This window comes from Pituophis catenifer, unplaced genomic scaffold (genome assembly GCF_029215685.1).
Source record: "Pituophis catenifer annectens isolate HBS135680 unplaced genomic scaffold, rPitCat1.0.hap2 SCAF_9, whole genome shotgun sequence".
Taxonomy (NCBI): domain Eukaryota; kingdom Metazoa; phylum Chordata; class Lepidosauria; order Squamata; family Colubridae; genus Pituophis; species Pituophis catenifer.
This window is the reverse complement of record NW_027256889.1, coordinates 10,470,141-10,494,825: the sequence shown is the minus strand read 5'-3', so window position 1 is coordinate 10,494,825 and position 24,685 is coordinate 10,470,141. Positions and strand designations below refer to the sequence as shown.

The following is a 24,685-nucleotide window of genomic DNA, read 5'->3' as shown; positions in this document are numbered from 1 at the left end:
ATGTTGACAACCATGGAAACCACCTCTCTGTGCTGGATTTATCCTGAAGCTTGTTAAACCAACACGGGTGCTAAAGTTCACATCCCCTGGTGCTGGAACATTGGATATGATCTCTGTGTGCCTGTTGAAGCCCCATGAGTCACACCTTGTTCCTTCACAGCAAAGTGGGGAGTTGTTAGTCACCTACAACAATAGATTATCTTGTCCACAGAAGCTATAATTTGGAGTGTTGACACTTAACAGTGTGGCAGGAGGTTATTAATGCATATGTTTAATGATTTAATACTCTAGACAAAGAGCTCAACTGCATGAGATTCCCCAGGACTTAAGTCAAAAGTATTGTGAGAAGTTTAGCAGGACTTTTTGCTCCTGCAAGAAGTGAGTGATGACAAGGAAGAGACTTATACAAAAAATATTTCCTTTAAAGCAAGGTCTTCAAACTTGGCAGCTTTAAGACTTGTGGACCTCAACTCCCAGCATAGCTGGCTGGAGAATTCTGGTAGTTGAAATCCATAAGTCTTAAAGCTGCCAAGTTTGAAGTCCTCTGCTTTAAAGCCTTAGAGAGGGTGCTTGAGAGACCAGCTTTTCCCATTTGTCCCTTTAAAGGGACATTGCTTCAAGTGGACCTTTGCCTAATCAAATGGGAACTGTGGACAATGGACCTTTTGGTTGGGATTCTTACAGAATAGTTTAGCTTATGTCATTGGGAGAGCAACTCTTCATCCATTAGCATTAAGTGGCGCAGTGGTTAGAATGCAGTACTGCAGGCTACTTCTGCTGCCGGCTGGCTGCCTGCAATTTGGCAGTTCGAATCCCACCAGGCTCAAGGTGTTGACTCAGCCTTCCATCCTTCCAAGGTGGTTTAAATGAGGATCCAGATTGTTGGGGGCAATAGGCTGACTCTAAACCGCTTAGAGAGGGCTGCAAAGCACTGTAAAGCGGTATATAAGTCTAAGTGCTATTGCCATTGCTATTCCTGGCTCCTGTTCTTGTTCTCCAACTGATGTGAGTTGCATCCCCCGGGTTAAATCATAGTATGAATGTAACCATTGTGATTACAATAGCAAAGGATGATGAAAGTTGTGTGCCAACTACCTATAGAAAGATGCTCAAGAGGGCAACCAAAGAAGTCTGCTTCATTTTTGACATGACTGAATCATACAATTATCAGATGGAAGGGGGCACTGGGGGCACTGAATTCTACCTGATGCACATTGGTAGAAACTTAATTAAATCATCCATGATCAATGGCCATCTGATTGGAATGGAAGTCTATCGCTTTTTTTGGTCACCCATTCCATTGATGAATGCCTCTTACAATTATGAAGTCTCTTCTGATGTTCATCAGTATCTGTCATTCTATAACTTAAATCCATTATTTCATGTTCTCTATTCTAGAGTAATGAAAAATAGATCCACATCTTCTTCTATGCAGCATCCTTTCAGAAATCTGAAGAGAACCATCAAATCCCTCCTTAGTCCAGAGGATATTTTTAGAAGAAATCATATAAAATAGAAGAAGTCCAAAAACAGAACAGCTAGGATGGATCAGGAGACTGAAGTCTAAGTCCTATATGGATTTACTGAGAACATTGACTTGATTTAACTCTAAGAAGAGAAAGCTATGGAGAAGCACATTGTTCTATTTAGTATCTGAAGAATTACACAAATGATTGTCACAACTGATTGTCTTTCACGCTAGAGTGCAGGGCATGAATTACAAAAAGAAAAATTCCAGTTGAATGTTTCTACTGGTACAAGCAATTAATAATGGAGTCAGTTAAGCAAAGAGATGAGAGATACTCTTATTGAGTATGTTCAAAGAGAGGCTGGATGGCTACCTGAAAAGGACAATTTTATTAGGGTTCTTGCAGATTCGGTGAACCAAAGGGTATCTTTTAAAATATATAAAGGAAGATTCAAGGTGCTAAGACTATTGGTATTAGGGTGGGCTGGGAGGAGTCAAATAAAGTTTTGGACCCAAGAAAGCTTGGCCACAAACATGGCTTTTATTAATTGACATTTTAGTAGCTCCAGAGGCATATCAAAAACACCATCAATATAACACAATGCCAAAAATTATGGTTGCAAAATTATAAAATGACAATGTCGACAGCATATAAGAAAAATTTGTATAAAATGTTTTACAGGTGGCACTTACCCCAGGTGAGAATAGCCAGAATGTTCAAGAATAAATCCGAAAAATGTTGGAAATGTCATCAGATACCGGGCTCATATTACCATATGTGGTGGACGTGTGTAGAAGCCAAAATATATTGGACTAAAATCCACACATGGTTGGAAAAAATGATAAAGAAACACATTGATTTCAAACCAGAGATATTTTTATTAGGGATTTTACCAGAAACATACAATAGAGAATTGCAATATTTGGTTGTGAATGTTTTAACAGCGGCTAGGATTGTATTTGCTAAAAACTGGAAAAAGGAGGAAATACCTACGGAAGATGAAGTTATTAAGAAAATTATGGAATGTGCTGAAATGAGTAAACTGACATTTGAAATTAGAGAACAGGAAGATAAACAATATTACATGATATGGCATTTATTTTATCAATGGTTAGATAATAAAGCATGGAAATAATATATGAAATATGAAATAAATGTAATATATATGAAAAGGTTTTTTTTAAGATGGGATGAAAATGTTATTGTTAAATAAATAAGAAATGAGAAATGAAAATAATAATATAAAGAGACATAACAAATTGATAAATATAATATACTAGATAATTTGTGAATTATGAATATGGGATTAAGCACAAAAGATTTGTAACCGATCGACACACATTCTGTAATTGTAATAGATGATTTGTTTAATAAAAATTAAAAAAAATTCAAACAAATATATATATATATATATATATATATATATATATATATATATATATATATATATATATAACACAATGCCAATTTAACCAAAAAGAGAAGCAAAGTTTCTTCTCCCTTTGGCGTTTGTTCAGAATTGTCCTGTGATCCTCAGTTATTTTGGATAGTCTCCTGGATCCAGTCAGTATATCTGCAGACGTTAACATAAACTCCTGGCTTATTTGGCTGTGCACATATGTAGGGGCCCCAGGATACAATGCCTTGCAGCTTCCCATTGCAGACCAAGGGTCCACCTGAATCACCCTGTCCAGAAAAGAAAACAAAATATAACATGAGTCCTTCCTTCTCCCCACCCCAGGAATACAAGGCAGCATGGGTGACTTTTGCTTCTCCTTTATGTTTTCACAGCAACTCTTAAGGTGTATGAGGCTACAAGAAAGTCAAACCTATCCAGTAAGCTTCATGGCTGAATGAAGAACTGAGCCAATGGAACCTCTACCGTCCCCAATATAGAACCATGGTACCTCTCCTTAAGCTATGGCTACCTATTTCCTGGTGTTTATTGTTAGGAACATGAGGGAACAAGAAGACGGATGTGCCACCTCATCTTCACTTGCCCATCTTCGCCATGTTGGTTGTGTTGCTGCATTGAGAGAGGAGGAGAAAGGAGAAGCGTCCCCATGAGTAAGCTATAGATGAGAATGTTGGTACAGTGACTTGCTTGTCAACCCTGCGTAGATGTCTCCACAAGCAGGTTACTCTGCAGCAATAGTGCCCTTGAGAAGGCAAAGTTAAGAGCCGCGGTGGCGCAGTGGTTAGAGTGCAGTACTGCAGGCTACTTCTGCAGTTTGGCAGATCGAATCTCAGCAGGCTCAAGGTCAACTCTGTCTTCCATCCTTCCAAGGTCGGTAAAATGAGGACCCAGATTGTTGAGGACAATAGGCTGACTCTGTAAACCGCTTAGAGAGGGCTGTAAAGCACTGTGAAGCGGTATATGAATCTAAGTGCTATTTCTTGGGAGGGAAGGAAGGAAGGAAGGAAGGAAGGAAGGAAGGAAGGAAGGAAGGAAGGAAGGAAGGAAGATGAGAAGAAGGGAATGGAAATGAGAAGAAGGAAGAGAGGAAGCCATAGTGGAACAGTGGTTAGAAAGTAGTATTGCAGGCTAATTCTGCCATCTGCTATTGCTATTGCTAAAATGGGGAGAGTAAATTATGAAAATAGCACTTGTCACAGTGCGAGCTGGGCATGCATCATGATGTTGCAAAGCCATAGCATGAATTGCAAAGGTGCCATGATACTTTCATCACTTGATAAAAGCAGAAACCACTGCTTTGCAAGAATTGCAGTTCCCTGCAGAATGATCTTCAAGTCAGGCATGAGTTTCCCAACAAGACTGACAAGCCGATCACATGAAGATGGGAACAGCACATATTTTATTGTAAGGATTTTGACAGATGGCTAAACTAGTTGCTCCAGCCATCAGTCAAAACTTACCTCCTTCCCAAAGCTAGCTCGTTTTAGGGGTGGGGGAAGCTTTTTTTCCTACCCCTGGAAAATCGATCAAACTCTAGAGTATAACCTGTACATTGTTAGAATTATACCAGTCATTGGTCTTTTCATCAAGGCAGAGTAGAGAAAAGCTATGGAGACTGACGTTATTATCTGGCACACTTTGGTCTCCTCCTCCTGGACTAGAGAAAATCCCATTAAGCTGGTTGCCTAAATAGACCCCAACTCCTTTTACCTGGCAAGAATCTGTTCCTCCCTCCATCTTGCCAGCACAGATCATATTTTCACTGATATAATTGAGATAAATCGATCGGCAAACATTGTGATTGATGATGGTGATGTTGGCACAGTGTAGAACATCTGGATATCTGGCTGTAATAGAAGACAGGATTCAATAAAGGAGAAGGTAGATAGGCAAAAGTGGCATTCTTCTCCTTCCTCTTATGCCTAGGTCTAAGGTTGTCTTTGGAATGGACCAGTCAGAGATTTAAGACTAGACAAAAGGGAAGCATCTTACCTTGTTTAACTTGTAGAATTCAAGGCCATATGATAGCCATTAATTTTGATGGTTTAAAAGAGGAGTAGACAAAAATGTAAAGTTGGGTTCTAGTTCAGCTTTAAAATATATATATATATTTTGTGATTGGACCGTCCCATTAAACTATCCCAAAGTGGCAAAATCTGCAAGCAATCGTTGTCTCTTTTGTGACTTTCAATGCCATAAGCCCAGCAGGACAGGGGTCAACATCAGAGCCTTTTATTTAGGGGCAACGGGGGTGCCTTAAGCATTGCAGATGCCTAAAGTATCTCTCTAAACATCTCAGCATCTCATAATACTTAGGACTGCCTCCCAGAACCGACAATATTCCTCCACCGTTTCATTCAACTTGCTCTATGAAACACGATGTAGCCCTAAGCTTACATCGGAAATCATACCCATTAAACCACAGTATTTCTATTTTGGTTCAGCATGTTGCACCAGTGTAACCTCTCAGATTTATTCAGTAAACGATCACTAGGCCAACCGGCATGTAGAATGATATGAGAACTCAGTTTATCTGTCAACCTACGTTGTGGGCTGCTTGTTGTACCCCATCCTGAAATGAGGCATTTGGTCCCAATCTCCGGGCAGCTGGTAGACAAATTCAGAACGTTGACTTTGTCACTTAAGATAACCGGAGTCAGCAGTTTAATCAGCATAATATCATTGTTCAAGTTCTGCCGGTTGTATTCAGGATGCACAATGGCTTTTGATGATAGCTTAAGCTGTTCGGACCAATCTAGGCGCCTGAGATGGTGTTCTCCGAGTCGCACAGGGAAAATGCTGGAAGAACAAGACAAGATTAGCTTCTGTTGCTGGAAAATTGCCCTGTGGCAAAACTGTCATTTTTTTCCCCGTCTCTCTTGATGGATCTGCCCTTGCGTCTTTAAAGGCATCTGAGCAGGCAAGAGACTGAGGTTTTTCTGACAAGAACTTCCATTTGCTGATTTCCTTAAAGAAAATAAACCGAAGCTTTCATTTGTTCACATTGGGCTGTTGTGAAAATGAAGGAGCCACAAAATCGGTTAGTGACTCTAATTCTTGGCAAGAGTAGTTACATGCCAGCTCTCATTTATTGTATTTTTTATTTGAATACATCAATGTAGGTGAAACAAAATCCCATTGCTTTTTAAATAAATTTCATATAAAGTGTCTCTAAAAATACTATAAAACTATAATACAACAACACTTCCCATCATTGCAACAGCCTCCAAGACAATGATGAAATGTAAAATTTGTTACTACCGGTTCTGTGGGTGTGGCTTGGTGTGTGTGTGGGGTAATATGACTGAGTGGGCGTGGCCAACTTTTTTTTTTTTTTTAAACTTTTAAAACCATTTTTTCTACAACCTCTTCGGCTGAAGAGGTTGTAAAAAAAATGCTTTTAAAGCCTCTGACGATCCCAGCTGACTTGCCTGATCGGCAGAGGCTTTCTTTTTTTTAAAAAAAGCCTCTGATGATCCCAGCTGAGCCGCGCAATCATTAGAGGCTTTTTTTATATACTTTTAAAAGCATTTTTTTGGCCAAAGAGCCAAAACAACCATAGCAAAAAAAAAAAAAAAGGTCATAAAATTGGGCACAAGTCACTTAACTGCTTGGGTTAGTGACAGAAATTCTGGTCCCAATTGTGGTTGTAAGTCAAAAACTACCACTATGTCACTGCAGGAGGAAAAGTGAGACAGCACTATCTACTTCATTCATGAAAAAGAGGCAATTATGTGACGTCTCCTGTCTCAGAGTAACCTTCCAATCTGAAGTCCTCCAGAAGGGTTTTACTGGTCATTCCAGCAACATTACTTGGAACTGTAATCCAGATATTTTTGGAGAGGACCAGGGGGAAGAGGTATAAGTAAATCAGGATGCACTCTTAGTCAGTGAGCATTCTTGAACTTAGTCTACATTTATCATATCATCACTGAATCATACAGCTGATTCTTGGGTTATTTCATCCAACCTTCTATTTCATTCAGAAAATCAAAATTTTATATTTTATATAAAACATATTTTAAATGTTTTAATTGGTTGTGATTTTTAATTTTGGGGCCAAATTTATATATATTTTAATTGTTTTTTAATATTTGTATTGCATGTTTTTAATTCTGGCTGTACAGCGCCCTGAGTCCTCAGGGAGAAGGGCGGTATAGAAATTGGAAATAAAATAAAATAAAATAAAAAATATACATTTCGTGAATGTGTGTATATATGCACACACATGAGGGCAAAAGAAGAAGGGGATGACAGAGAATGAGATGGCTGGATGGAGTCACTGAAGCAGCCGATGTGAGTTTAAATGGACTTCAGAGGATGGTAGAGGAAAGGAAGGCCTGGAGGAATGTTGTCCATGGGGTCACGATGGGTCAGACCCGGCTTCGCAACTAACAACAACATATTTTGTGTATGTATGTATATATGTATATGTATACTTTTGTACAGATACATATTTATGTATGCATATATTTATGTGCGTGTGTATCTATCTCTATCTCTGTATCTCTATCTCTATCTCTATCTATATATCTTCATCAATGACTTGGACGAGGGGATAGATGGGGAACTCATCAAATTTGCAGATGACACCAAGCTGGCAGGAATAGCCAACACTCCAGAAGATAGGCTCAAGATACAGAAGGATCTTGACAGACTTGAATATTGGGTGCTATCTAACAAAATGCAATTCAACAGTGAAAAAAGTAAGGTTCTACATTTAGGCAAGAAAAACAAAATGCACAGGTACAGTATATGTGATACCTTGCTCAACAGTAGTAACTAAGAGAGGGATCTTGGAGTCCCAGTGGACAACATTTTAAATATGAGCCAGCAGTGTGCTGCAGCTGCCAAAAAAGCCAACACAGTTTTGGGCTGCATAAACAGAGGGATAGAATCAAGATCATGTGAAGTGTTAATACCACTTTATAATGTCTTGGTAAGGCCACACTTGGAATACTGCATTCAGTTTTGGTCGCCATGATGTGCACTGCCCTGAGTCCACTAGGAGAAGGGCGGGATATAAATTGAATAAAATAAATAAATGATGTAAAAAAGATGTTGAGACTCTAGAAAGAGTGCAGAGAAGAGCAACAAAGATGATTAGAGATCTGAAAGCTAAAACATATGAAGAACGGTTGCAGGAACTGGGTATGTCTAGTTTGATGAAAAGAAGGACTAGGGGAGACATGATAGCAGTGTTCCAATATCTCAGGGGCTGCCACAAAGAAGAGGGAATCAAGCTATTCACCAAAGCACCTGAGGGTAGAACAAGAAGCAAAGGGTGGAAACTAATCAAGGAGAGAAGCAACCTAGAACTAAGGAGAAATTTCCTGTCAGTGAGAACAATTAATCAGTGGAACAACTTGCCTCCAGAAGTTGTGAATGCTCCAACACTGGAAGTTTTTAAGAAGATGTTGGATAACCATTTGTCTGAAGTAGTATAGGGTTTCCTGCCTAAGCAGGGGGTTGGACTACAAGACCTCCAAGGTCCCTTCCAATTCTGTTATACTATTCTATTATATAGATGATAGATAGATAGATAGATAGATAGATAGATATAGATATAGATATAGATAGATAGATAGATAGCAGATAGCTAGTAACTAGCTTCTACTTGAAAACCTTTATTGACAGAGAGTCATCTATCCCCCTATATACAATTAATTTCATTGATGAAACTCTCTCATTGGCACTAGAGCGTTCTTCAACAATTTAACCCACAATCTGTCCTTGCCATGTATACCTATTAAATCCAAGTCCTTCCCTCTTAGACAAGACAAAATAAATATTTGTGTCCTTCCATGTGGTCAAATGCTAGCGTATCCTTACTTTTTTATGCCCAGGGCTAAACAGATTCCCTCCCTTCAACCTTTCTTGCCTTTATGATCTCTTCATAAAGGCAAGAAATGGTGTCTTGTTAAAATGAACAACACACCCAACATCTTTTACCCTGTTTGCACTTACGATGATCTTCTGCAGTGAGCAGCACTGACCACCCAAGATGGGTGAATGAGGGTCCCTCCACAGATCAGCCTGCATCCTGAGAATAGGGCAGCCTGCCACGGCTGGGAATTGGGTAGACATGGTTTTCCTCCCAGGACCCTTTCTCCTTCCGCTGCAGTGGCTGGGGAAAAAAAAAAGAGAGAATAAACTACAAATCAAGGAAGAAAGAACCTCAGAAGAACTGAAAGATGCGTTAAACTCAGAAATCAAGGAAGGATGAGATTTCCTTTTGATCTCAAGAAGATATATTACAGATCTCGTCTCTTAAGGAGATCCATCTGGTGGGACCAAGAAGAAGGGCCTTCTCCACAGTGGCTCCCTCCCTGTGGAATATCATCCCTGCAGAAATAGGAATGGCCTCCACTTTTACACTCTTTTGAAAGGCCCTGAAGACATAGTTTTGTGAAAGGGAAACTCCAGGATTACATGGAGCCCATCAAATGGTTGGCTTGATTGTTGTTGCCAAGGTTGACTTCTGTATTAGAGTTTTATTTCTGTAAACCACTCAGCGTCACCGTGAGTGAGTTGGGAGGCCATATAAATCTTCCTAATAAATAAATAAATCTCCATGGAGCATTCAGGTGAAGGACCACCTGTGCAAGGGTGAACTTTTCCTACATAAAAATCTCATCTAGTTGCTATTTACTGTGATGAAGAGAAAATGCCAGCCTCTTTTGAGATTCAGCTTCATTAGCAGGGAATCAGCAGGGAATTCAGACTCACAGCTTGCTGAGTTGAAAGAGTGCATTAATGAGGGAGGAAGAGTGGTGCGGTAGCCTAGAGGTGGAGCTCTCGCCTCACAATCAGGAGGCTGTGAGTTCAACCCTAGGTAGAGGCAGATATTTCTCTCTCTGGGCACAATGAGAATATATCTGCTGCGAACTCCGCATTGGCGACAGGAAGGGCATCCGGCCAGTAAACAACCAGCTCCATTCAGTTGCCCTGACTCCACCCCACAAGGGATCCCGGGGTCATTAAAAGGCAAGTTGCCCAACTCCATCTCGCAAGGGATCAAGTGATCATTAAAAGACAGGGAAAAAATGAATGAGGGAGGAAGAGTGTGTGTGTTTGTATGTGTGTCTGTGTGTGTTGTGTCCGTGTGTGTTGTGACAACAGAGCGGAAACACAAAAGACAGCAAAGGAAAGGGAACTACTGCCTGATGTCTCCATTCAGCCTTGAAAAAGTCCTCTCAGCTTTCAGTGTAAGTCGTAAACCAGCTCACCTCAGTTTTCCAAAGTGGGTATACAGGAAGCTTCCTGATTCCTCAGTTCTGGAAGCAGCTCATCTTTTTTATTTTTTTAATTTGCAGAAAAGGGAGCCCTTCCCTCCAACAGGAATGCCAGGTATGATTAAAAGGACTTCAATTGCTACTCAGCTCCCCACCTGTCTGCCTAAAGGGGTCACCACCACAATTATATTTTTATGATGTTTCCAATTATGAAATATGGGAGAAAGGCATTTGCGGGAGGCTATAACAATTTGCCTAGCCCTGCATATGGTGCAATGCAAGAGATTTATAGTGTGTGTGTGTGTGTGTGTGTGTGTGTGTGTGTGTGTGTGTCTCCTTGGATTGATCCTGGATTCATCTCACCCCTGTCACCCACCCACCCCTGTCACCCACCCCTGTTCATCTCACCCCTGTCACCCACCCAAAGGTAAAAGGTAAAGGTTCCCTTCGCACATATGTGCTAGTCATTCCTAACTCTAGGAGGCGGTGCTCATCTCCGTTTCGAAGCCAAAGAGCCAGCACTGTCCAAAGACGTCTCTGTAATCATGTGGCCGGCATGACTAAATGGCAAAGGCGCACGGAACGCTGTTACCTTCCCACCAAAGGTGATCCCTGTTTTTCTACTTGCATTTTTTACATGCTTTTGAACTGCTAGGTTGGCAGAAGCTGGGACAAGGAGCGGGAGCTCACCCTGTTACGCGGCATTAGGGATTCGAACTGCTGAACTGCCGACCTTTTCGATCGACAAGCTCAGCGTCTTAGCCACTGAGTCACCCTCAACTCACATTCAAACATATTCACTGTATCTAAAGAAAAAGCATGTATGTTTCCATGATCTTTACCTGAAGATGGGATGAGCAAAATGGCAGCCAGTAGCTTGAAAAAAAGATGTAACATGGTTCTTAACAACAATAATAGTTCCTGGGAATAAGATCTGTTGGAAACAAGAATATTCAGAAATTTAAGAGGGCAACATTCCGCCATTTTGGTTTACCAAACCATTCAGCCTGTCAGGAAACAGACACACAGAATCTTAGCTTTTACAGGAAAAGTCAAGAACCATAGATTTCTAAATGGCTTTTCAAAAAGTGGGCAACCTGAAGTTGGAAGGCTGGAGTTAGCCCCTTCAGCTCCTTTATGTTGCAATCCTCAGAGCCCCCTCATCAGGGGTGGGTTCTACTTACCTTTACTACCAGTTTGCAGTGGGGCCGCGTGCGTGCAGTTGCTTCGCTCATGCGCGCGCTCTTCTGCACAGAAGCATTTTCATGACGTCAGGTCAGTGGGCAGAGCCTCCCGCTGGTTTTACTACTGGTTCTATAGAACCAGTGCAAACAGGGGAAACCCACCACTGCCCCCCCCATCCATTTTTGTCCAAAGCTACAATGTTTAATTCTAGCCATTTTGAGGTGCCGAACAAATAGACTCAGTTTGCTCTAGTAGTGAAGGCACCCAGCTAGAAATCAGGAGACCATGAGTTCTAGTCTCACTTTAGGCATGAAAACTGGCCGGGTGACTTGGAGCCAGTCCTCCTCTCTCAGCCCAATTCACCTCACAAAGTTATTGTTGTGGTGCAGAAAATAGGAGGAGGAAGCAAGGAGTATATTCACTGCCTTGAATTGCTTATAAAAATAAAAAGGACGGGATATAAATAGAAATAAATAAATCCATACGCTCGGTAAATAAATCTTGCAGATAAATGGCACTCATGCATACCTTCACCCGATGCTACAAATTACAAAAAAGCAAGTTTAAAAGTCAGAGCATGCTGACTTACAATCACAGGGAGTTTTCCAGCATCTCAATACAGGTGCATGAAATCAAGATGCAGTATTAAGGCTGCAATGCAATACAGGAATACAAGAACCACAAAAGTGACAAAGAACTCCACAGAGAAGGAGAATTCTCCCAAGTACCGGTAGATGGATGAGGCCTAAGTGTTGTTGCATTTCATTCCAGGGTTTTAGATAATAATAAAAAAATAGAAATCTCTAATCAAACCTAGCTTAGTCTAGCCTAATTGCATAACCCTTAAATACGGTATTACAGCAGTATTACTTAGCAAGAACAAAGATTTCCCCCCAAATCTAGGATGGAAAAAGAAAATCCAAGCTCTGCTGCATAATCCCCCTGTATTCCTTCAGTTCCTCCCCCAAAGTAATTGGCAGCCATCAATCCTAGAAGACTGCCCAACTCTTATGCTCCAGAAACCAACTCCTTGGCTAGAGGTGGCAATTTACATCTATCTGTCAAGTTCCATAAATCAAGGCTGCAAATATCCCTGTTCGTTTACTGGAATAAAATGATCGAATTAGCAGCTGTCAACTGTTGAGATCTCCCGACAGCCAACGTCCTCTGCCTTCATGATGCTCCTGGAAAACACATACATTTCTACAGGCTTTGAAATCAATTAGAGAGACAGCAAGGAAGTATAGGCAGTTCTTACCCCCAAGATGTGGGAATTCAATGATTTGCTTCCCAGTTCCCCTTCTAGCTTTTATTTGGAATCCTGGCTTGGATTAGCCAATCTTGGGTTAATCAGGAAGTGCTTCTTAACACCCCGCCTTTATCTCTCTTAGCGAGTGACTAGGACCAAATCCACTGTTCAGATTGAATATCTTCCTGATGATATAACAGGTGACTGTGAAAGAAGGAGGAAGAGGCCCCTCAAAATTTGCCATATTGAAAGTTGAATCACACAAATCTCGCCATTTATTACTGGACACTTCTTCTCCCTTGCACAAGCTCCGCTGTTTGAATCATTTGCTCCAGTGACAGGTTAACTTTGCCGCAAATCGTTCCAATGTGGTTTGGAAAAGCAGCTGGCCTTTTTATGAGCTAAAGTGAATTGGTTGCCTCTGGCAGCATATTACAGGTACCATTTTTTATTGCTGCGTTCATCCCTTTACTCAATTATCTCTGGCATTTATTAACTACTGTCTCTGCCCAAATTGGCACCTGTAGTGATACTTAATTATGGTCCATAAATAAAGATCAGAAGGGGACAGAAGTTCATTCAGTTTGCATTTGAATCGGAACTTAATTTATGTCTCATTTCCTGAAACAACATGCACGTTGGAAAAACATTTGTACTTTTGTGGCTATCTTTCTCTAACTGTTGCAATATAACTCTCCAACCTGAGTGTGCCAAAATATGAATACTAGATGGAAGAAGCACCCAAAAGCACACTTGCAATAGCTTGCAAATGCTTGCATTAGCACACTTACTTACAAAATGTAAATAATAAAAAACCCATTCATACAAGTTATTCGTTCTGTGAGATGGATGACTATATAAGTTGAATAAAAATAAATAAATAAATAAATAAAAACACCCCCAAATTAAAAGAATTCAGCATAAACATGTAATCTAATCTAATCTAATCAAGGGGAGAACTAATCTAGAACTAAGGATAAATTTCCTGACAGAACAATTAATCTTTGGAATAACTTCCCTCCAGAAGTTGTGGGTTAAAACACTTAAAACACTGGAAGTTTTAAGAAGAGATCGGACAACCATTTGTCTGAAATGGTATAAAGTTTCTTGCAGGGGGTTAGATTAGAAAACCTTCCAACTCTGTTATTCTCTTAATTTTCTGTTATAGAGATTAAAAGAACAAAAAAGCTGAACGGAAAGTGCACTTGGGAGATTTGTCTGTCCCTGTAAAAATCAATCACAACAAAAATGGCAAATGCAAATTAACTTAATCTTAGCAAAAGATGAGAAACCAGAGTAACTTTAAAACAATGCTAAAATGTATTAGCAACCGAACATATTTTAAATAGAGGAAAAATAAGTACAAACTTTCAGAATGATGCAAAAATTATAAGAATGAAAATTCTGAATGAGAGTTTTAAAGAATGGAGTCAGAAATTAATAGCCACTATATCAATAATGTCAGTAAATATGTTTTCTTCTATGTATTCCCTTCCATACTTCCACCTCTCACAATACTAGACAACCCAATATCAACAGCAGAGACCTTCAAATTTCTAGATTCTGCCATATCACAAGATCTAAAATGGAAACATCAAAAACATCATCAAAAAAGCACAACAAAGAACGTTCTTTCTGCGCCAACTCAGAAAGCTCAAAGTGCCCAAGGAGCTGCTGATCCAGTTCTACAGAGGAATTATTGAGTCTGTCATCTGCACCTCTATAACTGTCTGGTTCGGCTCTGCAACCCAACAAGACAGACACCGACTTCAGAGGATAATTAGTACTGCAGAAAAAACAATGGCTACCAACCTGCCTTCCATTGAGGACCTGTATACTGCACGAGTCAAAAAGAGGGCTGTGAAAATATTTACATATTTACATCGCATCCTGGACATAAACTTTTCAACTCCTACCCTCAAAACGATGCTATACAGCACTGCACACCAAAACAACTAGACCCAAGAGCAGTTTTGTCCCGAACGCCATCACTCTGCTAAACAAATAATTCCCTCAACACTGTCAAACTATTCACTAAGGCTGCATTACTATTAATCTTCTCATCATTCCTATCACTCATCTCCTCCCACTTATGACTGTATGACTGTAATTTTGTTGCTTGTATCCTTACGATTTATATTGATATTGTTTCTTGATTGCTTATTTGTATCCTATGACTATCATTAAGTGTTGTACCTTATGATTCTTGATGAACGTATCTTTTCTTTTATGTACACTGAGGGGATATGCACCAAGACAAATTCCTTGTGTGTCCAACCACACTTGGCCAATAAAAAATTCTATTCTATTCTATTCTATTCTATTCTATTCTATTCTATTCTATTCTATTCTATTCTATTCTATTCTATTCTATTCTATTCTATATAGCATCTATAAAAGTATTGCAGGAAAGGAGGAAATAAAAACTTAATACACATACCTACATCCAATGTCTGTTTAGGATTGGATACTGTAGTAGGAATTATATGTGTAAATATCAATATATAGTATATGCATACAAATTAGCATATTATGTACATATACATATGCTGTTTTCTCTGGACTGACTAGCCCTCAACACTGGTCAAAGATGCTCCCCAACAATACTTTCATTTTTCTTGACTTCACTTTTGTGATGCATGACAGACCAAACTTGAATATTTTTCCTGCAAAGACAATGTCCTAGAGGAGGATTTCATGTGTTGTTTGGTGTAGTGCGGGCAGGGGTGGGCTTCAAAAATTTTAGCAAGGGATTCTCTGCCTGGTTGCTGGGTGGGCGTGGCCATGGTGGGTATGTCCTACTCAGCCTCCTGCACCACAGTGTGGGGGGGAGGGCGTTTTTGCCCTCCCTGGTCCCTGGAGGCTTTCCTCAAGTCTCCAGGAGGGCGAAAATGGCCTCCCCAGGCTCCGGAGGCCCTCTGGAGGCTAGAAATAGGCCCGTTTCCGGCCTTCACGAACATCTGGTAGGCCCGTTTTTCACCCTCCCCGAGCCTCTGTGTGCGCCCTGCTGTTGTGGCCCGCCAGCGGCCTGCGCAGATCGTGGCTGATCCCAACGAAGAGGAGGCTGGTGTGGTATCACGCCAGCAGCCTGCGCAGCCAGCGCTCGCATCGGACAGCAAGGAGGCTGAAGAGGATGTGGTGCCAGAGGCAGAGACTCAGCCAGGACCTTCAGAACCTCCAGAGGTTCCTTCAAGTGAAGAGACTGAAGTGGAGGAGCCTCTCCTCAATGCTCGAGCACGCAGGGCTGCCAAAAGGCAGGAGTGGCTACTCAGGAGGAGGAGGTCTACTCGAGAGTAGGGCTTGAGGATAATTGGTCACTCCCTTAGCCTATTTAAATCACATGCAGCTAGTGCGTTCTTGTTGGAAACAACTCGTATTATTATCAGAGTATTTTGGTTTATCATATCTTGTTTTCTGGGCTGGTTGCCAACCTTTGCCGGTCTTGTTTATTCTTGCTATTTAATAAATTTGATAAGGACCGTAGGTGTGTGTCAATATCCTCGGAAATCCGGAGCTGGGGCAGAACACCTGCACTTACCTCCATCCAAAACGGGAGGGCCAGGGTTGTAAAATTGGATGTGATTCACTTTACAATTTAGCAATAGAAATTCTGGTCCCTAATTGGGTAAATCAAGGACAACCTGCATTGGAAGAGGAAAGGTTCCTCCCCAACCTCCTCACTGCTGGCTGGGGGATTCTGGGAGTTGAAGTCCACCCATCTTCAAGCTACCAAGGTTGAGAAACACTGGTCTTAGGGCAATAAGAAAGGTTTGATCTGATTTGATTTGACCGGATCTATAAATCTAGATGTGCCCTTTTTACAATAGTCATAAAAAGATCATTGATAGAGACTCGATCCTCAAGAATATTAGAGGCACTGTACTGTTTTTCTTTTTCTTTTTAAAAAAAAGTTTTTTATTTTTATTTTTAAACAGGTGGTACATCGTTATTCAATCAGTGTGTCATCTGAGTACAAAATTTTGTGTCATCATATTCAACATTTACCACCATGATACATATACATCTTTGCTTTTACATTTCAATATGGTTTATTACAACATATTCTTTCTTAATTTTTTAAATTTTATTCTGCTTCTTGTCCATATTCAATCTCTATCCATCGATAAAATTGCTCTGTTTTTCTTTTTCTTTTTTTAAAAAAGAGTTTATTTATTATAACACAGTCAAACATAATATTATAACACAGTCAAACAATACAAGACATACAACACTTATATACAAAACTCTTTTTACAGCTCTTTCATAGTGGTCCTTCCTTATTATTTACTATTTCCACGAATTTTACTTTATCTTATTCCAAATTACTATCTGTCCCCATGATTTCATTTACAATATAATTCTCTTTTTCATTTCAATCGCTAAATTGTATGCTCTGTTTTTCTTTTTGGAACATCTATCCTTTGACTCATCAGGGTTGAAGGGAGAAACTGCAGGCAAAATGGAGTTTTTGAACTTCTGGGAAAATCTCTAACTTCCTCATGTGCCTTTGGCAGATGCGTTTTTTTTTTTTTTGAAGTGTAAACTCAGTATCAGCATTCCAAAATATAATTAAAGAAAAACTGGAAGCAGGTTTCGGGAACTGGTAAGGTAACCTTGTCAGTTTTTGGTGGTGCAGTCAGGGACACAATCCAAAAGTGGCTTGGCCTGAAGACATTTTAATCCTCTGCAAACAAAGCAGTAACAGGGGAGTGTAGACTTGTGCATTAGGCATAAAGTATGGTTAGAATTTTTCCACAATCAGTAACGCCAAGACAAACCAACCTTGGTATAATGTTGGGAAATCAACTGCATAGCAATGCAGATATGGGTTGCCCACAAACAGAGTCTTGTTCTTTAGTATACCTCTAAATGTAAGGGACGTGGTGGCTCAGGGGCTAAGACGCTGAGCTTGTCGATCGAAAAGGTCGGCAGTTCAGCAGTTCGAATCCCTAGAGCCACGTAACGGGATGAGCTCCCATTACTTGTCACAGCTTCTGCCAACCTAGCAGCTTGAAAGTACATTTTAAAAAAAGCAAGTAGAAAAAATAGGGACCACCTTTGGTGGGAAGGTAACAGTGTTCCGTGCGCCTTTCGTGTTTAGTCATACCGGCCACATGACCACGGAGATGTCATCGGACAGCGCTGGCTCTTCGGCTTTGAAACGGAGATGAGCACCGCCCCCTAGAGCCAGGAACGACTAGCACATATGTGCAAGGGGAACTTTTACCTTATACCTTTAAATAGAGAACTCTCTGCTATTAAATAAGAATACATGGTTACCCTAAATATAAATAACAGGAGGCACATCTGGTTGGAAACATTTGTCTTAAGTATTGCCTCCTCTCCAGGGGTGAAATCCAGCAGGTTCTGACAGGTTCTGGAGAACTGGTAGTGGAAAGTTTGAGCAGTTCGGAGAACCGGCAGAGGAAATTTTGAGTAGTTGAGTTGGAGAACTGGAAAATACTACCTCTGGCTGGCCCCAGTGTGGGGTGGGAATGGAGATTTTGCAGTATCCTTCCCCTGCCACACCCACCAAGCCACGCCCACAGAACCAGTAGTTTAAAAAAATTGGATTTCACCACCGCTCCTCTCCTCCTCCTCTTCTTCCTTCACCCTCAAATGTCAGTCTTGATCCTAGTGACTCCTTGAATTACTTCCTGCAATTTTCTTGGCAACATTTTTGGAAATGGTTTGCCATTACCTTCTTCCTAGGGTTGACAGAGAGTGACTGGCCCAAGTCACCCAGGTGGTTTCTTGCTTAAGGCGGGAGTAAAACTCAGTTTCCCAAGTCCTAGCCCGATGCCTTAACCTCTATACCAAACTCATGTTCCTTCTGACTCCCTCTCTGCCTTGTTTGCCAGCATAAAATAAACAATGCAAGTGTGACATGCAAATTCAGACAATGGCACTTTGTGCCTTTCATTCATGAATTCATTGCACAAAAGAAGAAACTGGGGCCCTGCCTGTATGACTAGACGCCCCTTTGTCAAATAGGGTTTCCTTTTGCAGACATTCCCTTCATGCAATCAATCTGTGATGGGATCAGGAAGGACTGTCTTGACACCTTCTCTGCAATTAGCGTACCCCAAAAGGGGACCAGCAAAGAAGCCCATAGGCCAGGCGTGTCAAACTCAATTTCATTGTGGGTCACATCAGGGCTGTGATTGACCTTGGGGGGGGCTGACTAGATGAATGTGGCCAACTGGGTGGGTGTGGCCAACTGGGTGGGCATGGCCAGCTTGATGCCACTCCCCAAACTGCTGGCACATTTCCTCTTCGCATTGAGTAGACCGGGCTGAAGCCACCTTGGCCCAATATTTCCTCTTAGCATTGAGTAGACCCGGCAGAAGCGACGTGGGCCAGCCCCTTACTTTTTCCAGGACAGTCCTGTGGGCCGGATCTGACCACATCACAGGCCAGATCCAGCCCGTGGGCCTTGTGTTTGACACCCCTGCCATAGGCAGTTTGTGACAGTCACATCCTGATTTCTGAGAGAAGAATGCAAATCGTGTCATTTATATGAAGTTACCTGCACACGCCTTCTTGCCCCTCCTCCCTCTGTAGAGGATTAAAGAGGAAGAAGGTTAAAAGGAAATCTGGATTTTTTTTCCAAGGATGTTCCTGGGTGAAGGTTGGAGCCAAATCCAGGAAATCCTTTGTCTTACAGGATCAGCTTGTCAGGCTTCAGTATCTTTCATTTATTAAGCACAACAATCTGTCCCCAATTATATTGTAGCCAACACTGGCTTCCTGACCCCAAACCTTCCCTTTCCATTCCCCAATTCTCTGCGTCTCATTGGCCATCTTCCCAATCACTCTCCCCATATCTACTACTTCAGCTCCCAGGAATGTCCCCCCTCCCATCTCATCTCCTAGGGGATATTATCTTCAGGGAAAATAAGTAGGTGAAAAGTCAAGCGTCCTCTTGCCAGCTGCCCCCCTCTTCTCCTCCTTATGTCAGCACTGGAACGAATGTAGTTTGGAGTGTTGACATAGCTATTGCATCTGTGGGAAGAGAGTTTTCCAGAATTAAAAAAAGCCACTATGCATGTTGTAGTTGCAACCTTCCTTCCATTTTTTGCTGTACTGGAGGAAGCGGAAGAAGAAAAGCACAACTGCATTTCTGCCTGATCACCCAACTAGCCTCGAAGGAACAAAGCAGGCATTCTGCATTTTTGCTCAGATACTCTTAAATATCCTGCTATTTGCTCCAAGCAGTATTAGCACATGGTAATTCTTTCCTGGACATGAAAACAGGAGATACCATAATTCCTAGGAAATATGCCTCCAGCGACAGGCTCATTCTGGGAACCTGGTTTCACCCAACAATCAAGACCTGCCTGTCCATGTCAACTGTAGCACCCCATGCTGAATGCAGAGACTGCGTTGGCTGCAACTTCTCCTCTGCTTCCAGTATCAGCAGGTGTCATGGATTGTAAGAATAACCTTGGAAGACAGAAGGAAGAGCTGCAGCTTAAGCCAACAGCCCATAAACGAAAACTTGAGTCCGAAGGAGGAGGAGTGAAGGGATATCTCCATCTCCCTGAGAAGGCATCTCAGACAGGACATCCCTCCCTGGTTTTCAGGAGCATAAAAATAAGGGGCAGGACAGGAGGGTATTTTCAGACTTGCAAGAGTTTGGATAGTCTGGTAGGCAGGAAGAACGAAATACAGACCCACCCTAGCAGTTCACAGATAATAGATCCGTGATGGCGAACCTATGGCACACGTGCCACAGGTGGCACACGGAGCCATTTCTGCAGGCACGCAAGCCGTCGCCCTAAGTCAGCTCAACCTTGCACGCATGTGTGCCTCCCGCTGGCCAGCTGATTTTCAGGTCTCTGCCATGCATATGGGAGACATGCACACATGCCGATGCTGCCCTGCCCCTCCCAGTGGCCAAGCGGCTCATTTTGGATGCCGGGTAAGTACAGGGCTTGCGCGGAGGCCCTGGGAGGGCGAAAAACGGGCCTACCGGAAGTCCGGAAACAGGCTGTTTCTGGCCTCCAGAGGCTTCAGGGAGGCCTGCTATGTGCAAAATGGGGCATGGGGGAAGGGTCGCACGCACATGCATGGGGGAGTGGGGGAGCTCAGGGGGTCGCATGCACCTACGCAGGGGGGCAGGGCAGCGTGGGGGGTTGTGTGCACATGCACAGGGGGCATCATATATAGGGGAGCATTGCATTATGGGTGTGCGCTTTTGGCACCCAAGGAAAAAAAAGCTTAGCCATCACTGTTATAGATTCATTGTCATGCTTCTGGTCTGGACTATTTCAAAGGGCTAACATGACCAGTGACTTTTGGGGGGGGGAAGGTGTCAGGATTTCTAATGAAATCCAAATGAATTTGTTTGATTACTAAATGCTTGGCAAACCAGCAGTTAAGGGAAGAAATGATTTCCACGCCTTTTTTCATGCATTACTGTCTTTGGTTTTGTTTTATGCTCAACTTTCTCCTAGTCTTTCCCGCAGGGTGCTCTCCAAAGTACTGAAAAACTTTTCTGATCCAAACCTCGTCTACCTGTTGTAACAATACTGGGTGTGTGTGATATGTGCACACGTACATGAACTTTCCTCCCATAATTTTGCCTTACAGTCACTATTGGGCCTCACCAAGAAGTACCTTAAGGATTAGTTACTAACCCTAACCCTAACCCTAACCTTAATGCTAAACCCTAACCCTAATCTGTTGTGACCCAGGCCCAAGTAAGTAGTAGGAAAATCAGTCAATGAAAAAAACAAACTTTATTTGAACAGCTGAGAATTACTTCATTCCCAGCGTCGTTCAACTAAATTAAAGCAAATTCCTCCCAACACAAATTCCTCAGTCCTATCGCAAATCTTGGTCCAATTAGGCAAACTCCCAAAGGCCCTTGTTGGCAAACGTTCAGAAGTCACAGATACAAAAATAAATACAAGACATAGACGAAGAAGAAGAAAATGAAGCTACCAACGTTGTTTTCTGGCAAAGCCCAAACGCCGTTGCTGGTCTGTTTGAAGCCTTATGGGAGGGACCAATCATCTCTTGGCCCTACTCCTGAGTTGTCCTCTTTGCTTGAGCTGCTCTTGCCTTCTGGCAGCTCTTCTCATGCGTGCATTAGGAACAGGCTCCTCCTGTTCCTCTGCCTCACTCCTATCAGTCTCTGGAGGCTCCGGAGTCCGCACATCACTCCCAGATGGCCCTGGCCCCATCTCTGCCTCTGACGCAGAGCCCTCATCCGGGCCTTCCCCAGCCTCCAGGACTGGCCCATGTTCTTCCTCAGCCTCATCACTGTCCGACTCGCTGCCAGCTCTTCAGGCTGCTGGCGGACCACAACATAACCCTAAACCCTCACCCTAACCCTTTTTTTTTTCCAAAAAAGTTTTTATTTTTATTTCTCATAAACTTATTTACATGTACAGTCATTTATCCACCATTTTTCATTCATCTTATTTTTTAACTTTCATTTTTAATTTTTACTTATTCGGGGCTGCTCTTTTACCATTTACCCTTCTTTATTTTGCCACAACCTTTCTTCTTCTCCTCCCCTTCTCTTCCTTCCTCTAGCTCCTCCTACTTTCTTTGTTCTTCCTCTCGTTCTCTTTCCTACTTCCCCTTCCCTTCCCCCACTCCTCTCTTCTTCCCTTCTAACCTTCTCTCCTACTCCTCTTTCCCCTCCCTTTTCTTCCTCTCCTTTTCCCTTTCTTCTTTCTCTCCCTCTCCTCTCCTCTCTTCTCCCTTCCTCTCTCTCTTGTTGTTTCCCTTTTCAGTTCAATCTAGAATGGTATTCGAGCAGCCCCAATTTTCTATCTATCTCTATTCTCATTTCAATTTCTTATTTGATTAATATTTATATCTGTTTCATCATTTGTGTACATTTTTATAATAATCTCATTTTTTCCCTTTTACTCCCCCCTCCCCTTTCTCCTTTTACCTAGGCATCATCTGGGTTTCTATTTTTCTGATTATTTTCTCCCATCTTTTCTCTATCTATTTTATCTCTATACCCTTATTCATATTTCCTTTCTAACCAATCGTAAAATTTATCCCATGTCCTGAAATACATCGACTCCTCTTTATCTTTTATTCTCAATGTTAATCTATTCATTTCTGCACATTCTAAAATTTTCTTTATAATTTCTCCTTCCAACGGGATTTTATCTGCTTTCCAATTTTGTCCAAATACAATTCTAGCTACTGTTATTATATGAATAATCAAATAAGTATCTTCTTTACTATAATTCTCCAGTAAAATTCCCAATAAGAATATCTCTGGTTTTAACTCTATATGTTGCTGCAACATTCCCTCTAACCATGCATTTCCAACACTTAGCTGATTTATCTTTAAACATCTTAGCTAATCTTTCTGATGGCATATGCCATCTATAAAACATCTTATACAAATTTTCTCTATAAACTGGTACCATTGTTAATTTATAGTTTCTTTCCCAAAGTTGTTGCCATTTCTCCAGTTCTATAGTATATTCAAAATTCTTTGCCCATGCTATCTTTGTTTCTTCTACTTCTTCATCTTCTAGTCTAATCCACAATAGATAATTATATAATTTCATTATCTTGTTTGATAATGTGAATTGGCAATTTATGATAAAACAGTTGAAAATGATGGATTTTGGGGACAGATTCATAAATATGATCCAAACTATATATATAGATCAAGCGGCAAAGGTGATGGTGAAATGGTGAAATGACAGAGAAAAGAGATATCAGAAAAGAGACAAGACAAGGATGTCCTTTGTCTCCATTACTATTTATATTGACATTAGAGGTTCTATATAGAAAAGTGAGACAGGAAAAGGAAATAAAAGGAATGAAAATCAAAAAAGAAGAATACAAACTGCAAGCATTTGCAGATGATTTGGTGTTTATCATGGAAGATCCAATAGAGACAGTGCCAAAACTATTACAGCAAATAGAAGAATATGGGAAAGTAGCAGGACTGAAAATTAATAAAGATAAGACAAAAATATTAGTTAAAAATATGAGAGTAAATAAAAAAAGGGAGATAATGCAGAAACTGGACATCCAAAATGTGAAGAAAGTGAAATATGTGAGCATTCATTTGACATCAAGATGTGTAACGCTCAAGAAAGATAATTATTATAAACTGAAAAAACAAATTGAAATAGACCTGGAGAAATGGAGAAACTTGCAACTATTATTAATGGGAAGAATAGCATTAATAAAAATGAATGTATTACCAAAACTATTACTATTTCAAACTATACCAATAAAACTGGAGAAAAAATACTTTAAAGAGCTCCAGCCATCACAGCTGCTAGAAAAATCAGTTATAAAATAGGCAACTATTGCCATCTTATGGACAAATATTATATTATGTTTTAAATAGAGAACGTTAACTTCAAATAAAGAACATTAACAAGGACGGTCACTGGAGAACCTCTGGCTTGGCATAAGCATTTTATAATTATAAAAACGAGCATTAAAAAAATATATATGTTGTCCTTCGGTTTGCTATTTTCCCTCCATTTTGTGTGGAAAAAGCATTAATTCTGGGAAAGAAGCCTCAGAGGCAGAGCCATTAATTTCAACAGAGCCAGTTGTGGTTATGGTTACTGACCTCATTTCCTTGCAGAGGTCTTAGATCAGTGTTTCTCAACCTTGGAAGCTTGAAGATGGGTGGACTTCAACTCCCAGAAACCCCCAGCCAGCGCTGCTGGCTGGGGGATTCTGGGAGTTGAAGTCCACCCATCTTCAAGCTACCAAGGTTGAGAAATACTGTCTTAGATGAATAATGTACATCATGTGAACTCCTTTCTTTGAAAGGCACAAATTTGCCTATGATTTTTTAGGCAATATGCATGAAACAGGTATGCAATATGACTGTTGTGGCCCGCCAGTGACCAGTGGAGCTGGTAGCAGATTCAGACAGTGAGGAGGTTGGGGAGGAACGTGGGCCAGTCCTGGAGTCTGGGGAAGGCTCTGATGAGGGGTCTGTGTTGGAGGCAGAGAGAGGGCCAGGGCCGTATGCCAGTTATCAGCTGCCTTCAGAGTCAGGCATCAATGAGGCAGACGAACAGCTGGAGCCTGTTCCCAGTGTGTGCATGCACAGAGTTGTCAGATGAAGGAAATAGCTAAGGAACAAGGGTCGACTTGGGAGTAAGGCCACAGG

At 41.3% G+C, this 24,685-nt stretch overlaps 1 protein-coding gene across 1 annotated transcript; it reads right to left on the bottom strand.

Annotated features, from left to right (window-relative positions):
• Positions 1-3,002: 3,002 nt before the first annotated feature.
• Positions 3,003-11,018, bottom strand: LOC139321274 (trypsin-like). The gene is made up of 5 exons (XM_070949944.1): positions 10,964-11,018; positions 8,854-9,013; positions 5,432-5,685; positions 4,597-4,733; positions 3,003-3,155 (listed from the first exon to the last, which is right to left on the bottom strand). Exons 1-5 carry the CDS (start codon positions 11,016-11,018, stop codon positions 3,003-3,005), a joined length of 759 nt encoding a protein of 252 aa, XP_070806045.1.
• Positions 11,019-24,685: the final 13,667 nt, after the last annotated feature.